The following is a 10,271-nucleotide window of genomic DNA, read 5'->3' as shown; positions in this document are numbered from 1 at the left end:
TACATCGCCATTTTGTAACTGATATATGGTATGAGATAAAAGAAACCTTATTGGTAGCTAATGATGCAATTATTCATTACTTAATCAAGCAATATTTGAGTTCTTTCTTTTCTAATTTGGTTATATTTATAATGATACCTCATTTATGTAAATTTGCTTGATATTTTAACATAAACAAACAATAAAACAATAGAATACCAATACATACCGTTAACTGTATTGATAGCAATAATGCTGTCTGAAATGTTGTTCAAAACTCTGAAAGTCAATTAACACAAGGTATTTAATCAAAATATTAATTTAAGATTATTATTAAAATAAAATCTCCTATTGTATTAAATATTGATTTTTAAGTACTTCTTTTCAATGAATTTTTTTCTGACTTTTTAATTAAGAAGATTACATACCCGCCAATACTATAAGGGTCTCTTAACCCATTGGAGAAAATAATGTTGCTGCCAAATCTTTGAAGGACCAATGTTATATCCTGTCATTAGTCATTACTCATTAGTGACAATAAAATGTAGCATTATTCATTATATCAATATAAATTTTGAGATATGTGTGTTTAATTAGGATATTTTTAAAGTCACATTAAAAAGAAAAATAATACTATGTTAAAAAAGCTTACATGGCCTCCATAATAGGTAGTGACCCAATGGGGACGAGGAGTGACACCAAATTCTTTCTGGCAGCCATTGGCAAAGCTCTCAAAATTGTAAGGATCAACTGTGAACATTGAATCATTTCCTATTCCAATGGGGATCACCATCTCACTACATGTCTGAATATACAAATTAAGCCAATCATAACATTCTTAGAACATTAATAAGAGAATAAGATGGTTTGAAGAAAAAATTGAGAAAGCAGAGAAGATGTTAGAGGGTGGAGTGAATCAAGAGGAGAATTTGATTAGAAGAGAAGCATTGAAGATTTAGATTGAAGTGTTGTATAAGAGAAGAGCTAAGTTTTCTAAGCAACAATGAAGTGATTGTAATATGAAGGGTGAATATAAAAACATAACGATAAGACAAAGGAAAAGCATGATAGATGAAGTTCAAGATGGGGGGTTGACAGTAAATGATTCGAGTAGAATCAAGTAGATTTCAATGAGGCACTTCAAGAACTTGTACACTCAAGCAAACAACAGCAATATATTTTCAAGAAGGGTTGGAAGGCTAGCCTATTATCAAAGGCAGGAAGACCATATACAACAAAATCAATTATAAATAATTTTGTCATGTATTTCTCGGGAAATGGCAAAGAAAATAATCTCCATGTACTCAAAGTTCTTTTGGGGAGGTCCAAATTAAAGAAACTGTTAAGTGGAGTATAATTCAAAAATCAAATGAGCATAGAGGACTAGGAGTTGGAGATCTAGAGATGAAAAATTTAGCGGTGTTATTCAAATAGTGGTAGAGATTGTCAGACGAGAACGACTCATTTGGAAGAAGAAAACAAGTTCTTGTTATGACAGGGATATGCATATACTGGCGGTAGAACATAGGTGCAAATGGTATGATATTGTAAGAGTGGTGAGGATGAATGATAATTACAAAAATATAGGTAGGGAAGGGTGGAGAATGTGTGTTTTAGAAGAGAAATTTCTGAGGTCATTTAGTATTTCATGCTAAAAAATTTGTTGTGAGTAGTGACTGCAGTGTGTGGGTTAGTTCATAATGGGTCTGGAATCTCCAATAGCGAAAAAAGTAAACGAGATTGTAAGAGAGTTGAAAATTATTATGCATCATGTGTTTTTATGCGCAGAGAATGTGGCGTGGGTGCGTAGATTAAATAAGAGCTACTGGGTGAAGACATTCATTGACATGGCCAAGCAAAACTACAATAAGGTTAACGGGGCTTGACCCAACTTATTAGAAATAGGATTAGATATAAAATATTAGATGTTACTATATATTACATAGTATAAATAGAAAATAAGCTGAGTTGTCTTGTGTGACAAACGAATATTTCATATGAAGGAAAATCAAAATCTTTAATGAGATATAACAAAGTAGTGATACTGCACTCTACCCAAAATTAACCCAAGTCTTAAATACACTCAAAGTACCTTAGGGTAATGATATATACTTTCAACTCTCAAAAGAAATAAACTAAAACAAAGTACTTCTCACCAAAACAAAGAGAAGATACACAGTCTAATACAAATTTTCTCAACGAAAAGAGATAGAGACAAAAAAAATATGGTATATAAAATATGAAAAGACACAACTTTAGCTTTAAAACTTGATAAAACTTGAAACTCAAAACTAAACTCAATTTATAGAGCCAAAGAGAGAGTGTTGATACAACCACTTAGCACTTACTAAGCCATCTATGCTGGAAAAAAAAAAAAGACGAAGCTATCACACTTGAAACTAAACCTCTAATATTAAAAGCAAAAGTCATCAATTTTGAATACAAAAAGTCAAGTAAAAATATCCAATAATCTCCACCTTAACTTGGTTTTCATCGAGTTTCAAACTTTTAAAACCACCACTAACAAACCTTCACTTTACCAAATTTACCTTCAATTTCTCTAACGTTCTATTCAAATCCCTATTTCTAGTAGTCCCATTTTCAATATTGTTTTAAAAATAAAATTTAAAACGTAAAATAAAATAAAATAAAAAATAGAAATGAAGAATAAGTAAATTGATAAGGATATAGTAAATAAATAAATTACCTGCCACCTCCAACCCTGGATAATCTCGGATACATTTTGGGGAGCATTAACTTTGCAAGTGGCATTTCCCCTAAAAGCCACGACACCTGCATATATCTTATTCAAAGTATCATTTTCAAAAAAAGCTTTATCTATGGCATTACAGATCATAGTAACTGGGTATGTTGGTGGATGATTGTACTGAGCTGCTGAAGCATACATCGACACCAAATACGATATTAAGTCCGAAGAGTTGTTTAAGGGGCTGTAAAAAAGTGATAGTTTAATTAACTCACATTTTTACTATAAACAAGAAAAAGAACACCTATTTTCAAGCCTAATACAAAAGTTGATGGCTATAAAATATATAATTCAATTAAGCTTTGAAAAAAGTCCGATTAAGAAAAACTACTTTTTATATGAGATGGATGTTGAAAACACTTTTTTTAATTTAATTTTATTTTCTAAGTTGTTCCTATTTACAAATCTATTAGAAATGCTTGTGAAACTTTTAGGATTTGTTATGATATTCTTCTTTATATAAGAGTACCAATACTTTAATTTAATCATTAATTTAAGTTTCAATTTTAAGTTTTTTAAATTTTAAAATAAATTAATTTTTGTTTTCTTAGGTACATACATTATAAGATACTAAAATCTCGTACTTTAATATAATTATTCGCCTCGAACAATATTTGTAAGATTTATTTTTTAAAAAAAATGCAAAATTTAAAAATAAAAAATACTTCATTAATAATAATTTGTATAAATTGTTTAAATAAATCAGGAGGGAATCAATATTAGGCAAATGCCCGAGATGGATTCACAATACATGTTTGTCCTTTTTTCTTATAATGTAAATCGTGGGCATATGTTGTGTTTTTTCATCGGCTTTTCCAGACGTTGTCCTGTTCATTGAGGTGTTCGTGTTCAAGTATTAGAAATTACTAATCAGCATGGGGACTTGTTTGTATAAAAAATACGGAGATACATTGCTTATGGCAATTACACCAAATGAAAACTATAATATATTTGATGAGTCCATATTTTATGACGTATTTTGTTTTGAATTGAGTGGATTTCATCACATAAACTTACATTTATTCATCTAAATAGTATGTTTTTGAGTTTTTTTCTTAAATTGTGTTTAAATGTGAAAACATACTCTTTTGTGCTTAATTCTAGTTAATTTTATTCACTTTAATCCCATTTGGTGCCTTGATGTATTTGTTAAGTAATTTCAGATTTTCAAGGCAAGCATGGGTTGGATAAGTGAGGAGAAGAGCATGCAAAAGGGAAGAAACCATGAAGAAATGAGATTTGGAAAGCTGCCAGTCCTGACCTCTCGGTACTAAATTGATCATAACTTGAGATACATAGGTCCAAATGAGGCGGTTCTAGCGGCATTGAAAAGCTAACGTCCGGGGTTTCGAAATGATATATAATTTGCTATAGTGGACTAAGTTGAAGTGTGCGTACGCACACAATTTGTGCGCACGCACAGGTCCCTGCACGTGAGCTCATTAATTGGAAACCGCTGGGGGCAATTTCTGGGCCCCAAAACCCATTCCAACTCAGTTTTTGAAGCTATTTAAGGCCAAAGTGAAGAGGAACGAAGGGGGGCAATTAGGTTTAGTTTTTATGATGTTTTCTCTTAGTTTCTAGAGAGAGAAGCTCTCCCCTCTCTCTAGAATTAGGGTTCTTTAGTTTAATTTCTTGTAATTTCTACTTTTAATTCTTGTTTCTATTTACTTTTCCTTGTCATTTTATTGTTATTGCTTCTTGTTCTTCTTCATTTCTCTTGTTATTTCCTTTATTTATGTTGTTTTTCATGTTATGAACACTTTTGTTATTTTAATTCCAATTAATGCAAATTTATGTTTCCATGTCATTTATTGCTTCCTTTAGTTGTCATTGTCATTTTCTTGCTTTTGGTATTTTAGAATTTATTATTAATGCAATTTAATATTATTTTATTTTCATGCACACCAAGTGTTTGATAAAATGCTTAGCTTAGTTTCTACTTAGTTTTCCTCAACTCTTGGCTTGACATTGATGATTTTGGTGATCCTTGAGTCATTGATGTCCATTCTTGTTTGATATATTAGAGTAGTTAGTTAATTTGGTCTCCCTTGACTCTATGTGACCCTTTAGTGTTGACATAGGACTTAGGGATTGAAATTAACTATGCCTATTCGACTTATCTTCGATGTAAGGTTGACTAAGTAGGATTAAATCTTCATAATCATCATATGTTTGTGGTCAATGACTAGGATAGGTAGCCTTAGCCTTCAATTACTTGCCAAGAGGTTTCTTGCATTTTAAGTTTCCTTTACTTGCATTTTATTGCTTTGACTTTTATTACGTTGACTTTTATTTGCTTTGATATTTAATTTCTTGCATGTTTAATTTTCACACTCTTGGTTGAGAAATTGGGCGTTTGGGTGGAATTGAGTTGTGGATGTCCATTCCGCATTGTGTAAGAATGGTTAGTTGATTTGGTTTCCATTGACGCTAGTCTTTCACTAAGTAACTAGTGAGTTGACTAGGACTTATGGATTGAGACCAATTACACCTTTTGACTAATTCTCAAGGAGGATTGACTAGTTTGTATTGCTTCCACACAATTGCCATGTTTGTGGTCCACAACTAAGATAGGAAGCCTAGATTACCCAATTCTTGCCAAGAGCTGCCATTTACATTTCTTGCATGTTCATTTACTTCCTTGATATTTACATTGCTTGCTCTCTTGCTTTCATTCCCAATTCCCCATGCTCTCCTTGATAGCCAATAATTGTACATTTCATTACAACTCCCAGAGAAGACGACCCGGGAGCTAAATACTCTCGGTTATTTTGTATTGAATTTATTATTTGATCTTGAGAATTCATTGTTGGTCTAGACTATACTTTCAATGATGGAATTCTATTTTGTGAAAATTTAGACTAATAATAGTTCTCTCGTCAATATTCCTCGTAGCCTCGACATGGTATTCTACTTTGGAGGATGCTCCTATAAAGACGCGTAAAACGTCTTTTGTAAAGACACTTATGTGTCGCATTATTATTGGATGTATTAATGAACCGGTTATTTTTTAATTTCTTAATAAATTAGAATAAAAGCGATTTTTTATAACAATAACAATAAACCCAATTGTTATCAAATCCGGTCGAACCGACTAATTTACATAACTCATTGAATCATGGGTTTTTTTTTGTTTTTTTAAAACAAAAATCAGAGATATATTTATCTTTTTATCAAAAAATTTAAACATGATTCAGTTTAGATTGTGTAAATCGGTCGGACCAAATCTGGTCTAATAATTATAATGCAGACAATTGGGTTTATTATTGTTTATATAATAAACTGATTTTGTTTTGATTTATTAAAAAAATAAATTATTAACTGATTTAATAAAAATGTTCAATAATATTATGACACATGTAAACATCTTTAAAAAAAAAGATATTTTTAGTGTCTTTATCGAAGTGGTCTCCTTTTACTTTATAGGCTAACGACAATGGTCGGATTCCACCAAGTGCATATCATACCTTTTGTATTTGCCATGTAGCTGCAAATTTCACATTGAACTTCAAATGGAGAGATCTAAGGAAATTTTTGTAAACACTAATTATGCGATAAGACTGAGTTTGAATTTAATTATTGATTTGACATTCTATAAAGCAAACATTTAATAATATGTGAATGGAACTAGGGATGTCAACGGGGTAGGATGGGGTAAGGAATGCTTTTTTGCTCTCCATTCGTGCTTCTAGATTTGCTCCTTATTTCCATTTCCATTTTCTGTCGTGGGAGAATATTGTTCTTCATTTCCACTCCTTACAGGACCTCATTTCTTGCGGGGACCTCATTTCCCATCTATGTCTGACTAAATGACAAGATGGCAACTTCTTTTAAAATAACGCAGTAGGGGACACCACTGCGAGCCAAAACACAGAGTAGTGAACGAGGTGGGGGACGCAACAACAGAGAAGAGAACGGACACGACGATAGAGTTGTGAAAAGAAACACCACGAATATAGAGAACGACGCGGTGATGGTGTGTGTGTGTGTGTGTGTGTGTGAAATGACTAAAAATATATATAAGAAATAAACTATTAAGGATAATTAAGTAAATTTATGAATTTCAGAGATGAATTTCGGGGATTAGCGGAGACAGAATGTGTGTGTGTGTGTGTGAAATGACTAAAAATATATATAAGAAATAAACTATTAAGGATAATTAAGTAAATTTATGAATTTTGGAGATGAATTTCGGGGATTAACGGAGACGGAATGGGAATCCCTGCTCGGGACTCCGCACTTGTCTCGGGAGAATTTTGCTCCCTGCCCCATTTCTGCGAAAAAAATTCTCCACAATCGAATCTCCATTCGGAACAGTTCTCATAGGGATCCTTGCGTCTCGGGGAGTTTTGCCATCCCTAAATGGAATACTAATATGAACATTTATCTTGACAAGAGACCTATACACTGCTACAACTATGCCAAAGTGGCTGACCCCTAATTATATTTTTATAATATTTTTAACTTGGCAATATAGAATAATCACTGGATATGAATTCGCACCCTGGACTTGTCTCCAAAGAGCTATGTTATTAAAAATATCTATATGTCCGAGTATCAACCTTTATAGTGTCTTCCCCAGCTTGTGTTGGAAAAATCGCTTCTAAAATCAGGAATGAGTAATAGTATACTTGTTGTTACTCCTGTTAGGAGAAAATTTTCAGGCATCAATCGCTCAAATTTTGAAAAATATCTGCTTATAGTTTTACCATCTTTTAAAAAGTTAAACAAGTACGCAATATTTTATGATATTATAGTGTATTTTTTAAGTGACCTGTAAAAAGTATGCGTCTTCAAATATCATCGCACAATAAATGCATCAATGAAAGCTTTATTAATTTTAAATCTAGAATGCTCGTGATGCATAACGATATCGTGTAAATTAATCATCTATAAATAAAAGATGAAACAATTATATAAAGATATTTTTTACTATTTCCTCTCGCTAATTAATAATATAGTGAGTTAGCTATAGAAATAATTAAATTTTATATTCAGAACATGTACAACCTATAATTATCCCAATAATATATATTCTAAAGTGGTTTATGAATTATAAAAGTGAGTGTTCGAACCAAATTGTGAATTATACGGGTATTTATAGTCACCTCAACTCAAGTTAAATGGTGGATATTTTTAGAATTTTATGTACATTAAATTGTGGATTTGGCTCGCATTTTATGTCTTTTTTTTTGGCACACTAAATAGTGGTTTTGTCTAGGTTTCATGTGTTATTTTTTACACTAAATCATGGATTATTTACGAATTTTCTAGATATAAAATACACACCAAATCGTGAATTTTTCTGGAATTTTGCAATTTCTTAAAATAGGGATATTTTATTAAATTTGTACAAGTAAATTGTGGTAACTTGTTAGATATTATTTACAAATATAAAGCCCAACTAAAAGTATCACGATTTACATTAAAAGGAATAGGATAAATATGTAAACAACTTTATTTAAGGTGTAATTACTTTGACAGTGTCGGTCCTTATAGTTTCAGCAAATTTTTAATTAGGTTTTTATATTTTTTTTAATTGAGTCCCTATACCATATTAGATTTTGTAATTAAATTTCTATCGTTACAAAAACGTTAAAATTAATAGAATATTCTGTTAAACTACATAGAATATTCAGTCAAGTGTTAGATATATTCGTTTGGTTTAATAGAATATTCTGTTAATTCTAACGATTTTGTCACGATAAAGACTTAATTACAAAATCCGATATAAGAATTCAATTGAAAAAAAAAAAGTATAAGGATCTAATTAAAAATTTAATAAAATTATAGAGACCCATAGAGTAATTAAATCTTTATTTAATAATTAGGATGTTTAGGTTAAATTGTTTCTCATCTGATTTATTTGTGTAATTTTCCTAACATTGAAATATTTCAATACTTATTAATAGTGGCGACTGTTAAAAATAAACCGTTGAGAATATTTATCTAAACAAAAGGGAGCGAAAAAAAAACGAAAAAAAAAAAATCATACTAGCAGGTGTTGAATTTGTTACTAAGAATGGAAAGGCCGTTTGGCTGAGAAGCTACTCTTTCAATTGCAGACCAAGACTTCAATATAGTTTGGTAGCATGTCTCACTCGCTTCCTGCACAATAAATTTCCATATAAGTATAAGCGTCTCTATAATGCATTTGATAAACATTTTTGAAAAAGAATAATATTAGGTAGACAAAAAAAAATAAAAAAATTTGTCTTATTTAGTATTATTTAATTATCGTAACAATTAATAAACAAATTAAAGACAATAAATACAAAACAATTGTGTATTACTCGAAAATCCCTAGTGACAATAGAGAAGTATCCGTCATGTGGCGTGATGTCATCAAAGTAGAGGATTGGAGCTGATGAGGCCAAAGCACCAATTGCCACGTGAGGGTATTTTAGTCTAAACCATGAAGCAAGCACTGCATAAAAGGAGGTTAAAAACACACACATGATGTCTCAACTTGGAAACAAATACGCGTTTGGAAATTTTTTTTAAGATGAAGAAAGTGTTTTTAATTAAAAGAAAGTAAGAGAGTATTCTAAGATCCATCCAAAACGCATCCTAAAGAAAAGACGTTGGAAGATTATTTAAGATTTTTTGAGTAACTAACTTCCGCCATATGATCCTCCAAATACAATTACAGGAGACTTGTGAGAGTATGTGTTTTTTATATGTATGATGAGTTCTGCATAGTCAGCTATGGCTTGAGCTGAGTTGAAATATCCAATAGTACTTGCATTCTTCAATGCTTCTTCCCTTGATCCAAATGGTATTGATTTTCCATAGTATCGGTGCTGTCATATATATCAGTTATAATCCATGTCAAATTCAATTCTTTGTATTGGTGCTTCTTGAAAATTGTCATAGTAATTAAGCAGAAAAATAGTTAAAAAAACAAAATATGATAGCCAACAAGAAATAACTGACACATATATGGTATAATTTATCGACGCTAATGTGAATGAATAATACATGACTCTTGTATAAAGTTTCCTTTCATTAATAACTATTAGATTTTTTTATTAAAAGTCAATAAAAATAGTTGTTTTAATAGAATATCTTTTGATCATTCATTTTAAAAGAATATATTTAAAATCATTGAATCATGAATTGTAAACAAAAAAGTGTTTAAAAATAATTTTGACAATAAATATGATTTTAGAAATAATTTTATTAATAATACTTTATTTTATTCATATTAGGTAATTATTGATGATGATAAAATATAACTATGAATACAAATATTATCAAACTTGTTCTAAACTTTCTTATTAGCTTGCATCCCTTATATTCCTGAGTCAAGCTTTAATTTACCCAAGTCATCTTAAAAACGTATTATCAAGATGAAAATTTTCAGACAGTTATTGAGAGTCAAGCTGTTTTTAATAATTTTATTTTACAATTATAAACACGACTATTGACCGTTAATAATACATTTAAATATTATTTTGACAATTATTATAACATAAAAATAATTTACTAAGATAATTATTCTTAATTATCTTAAAAGATG

General features: G+C 30.4%; 1 protein-coding gene across 1 annotated transcript in view; it reads right to left on the bottom strand.

The window, feature by feature from the left end:
• Positions 1-10,271, bottom strand: part of LOC107614517 (lysosomal Pro-X carboxypeptidase) — a 13,867-nt gene that overhangs the window by 2,422 nt on the left and 1,174 nt on the right. Inside the window, exons 2-8 of the mRNA XM_016316704.2 lie at positions 9,369-9,552; positions 9,043-9,176; positions 8,745-8,857; positions 2,687-2,930; positions 632-784; positions 408-487; positions 209-258 (exon numbers count right to left, since the gene is read on the bottom strand). Coding sequence (XP_016172190.1) covers positions 209-258; positions 408-487; positions 632-784; positions 2,687-2,930; positions 8,745-8,857; positions 9,043-9,176; positions 9,369-9,552 — 958 coding nt within the window. The remainder of the gene's footprint in view (positions 1-208; positions 259-407; positions 488-631; positions 785-2,686; positions 2,931-8,744; positions 8,858-9,042; positions 9,177-9,368; positions 9,553-10,271) is intronic.

This window comes from Arachis ipaensis, chromosome B08 (genome assembly GCF_000816755.2).
Source record: "Arachis ipaensis cultivar K30076 chromosome B08, Araip1.1, whole genome shotgun sequence".
NCBI lineage: Eukaryota > Viridiplantae > Streptophyta > Magnoliopsida > Fabales > Fabaceae > Arachis > Arachis ipaensis.
This window is presented reverse-complemented; position numbering and strand designations above follow the sequence as displayed.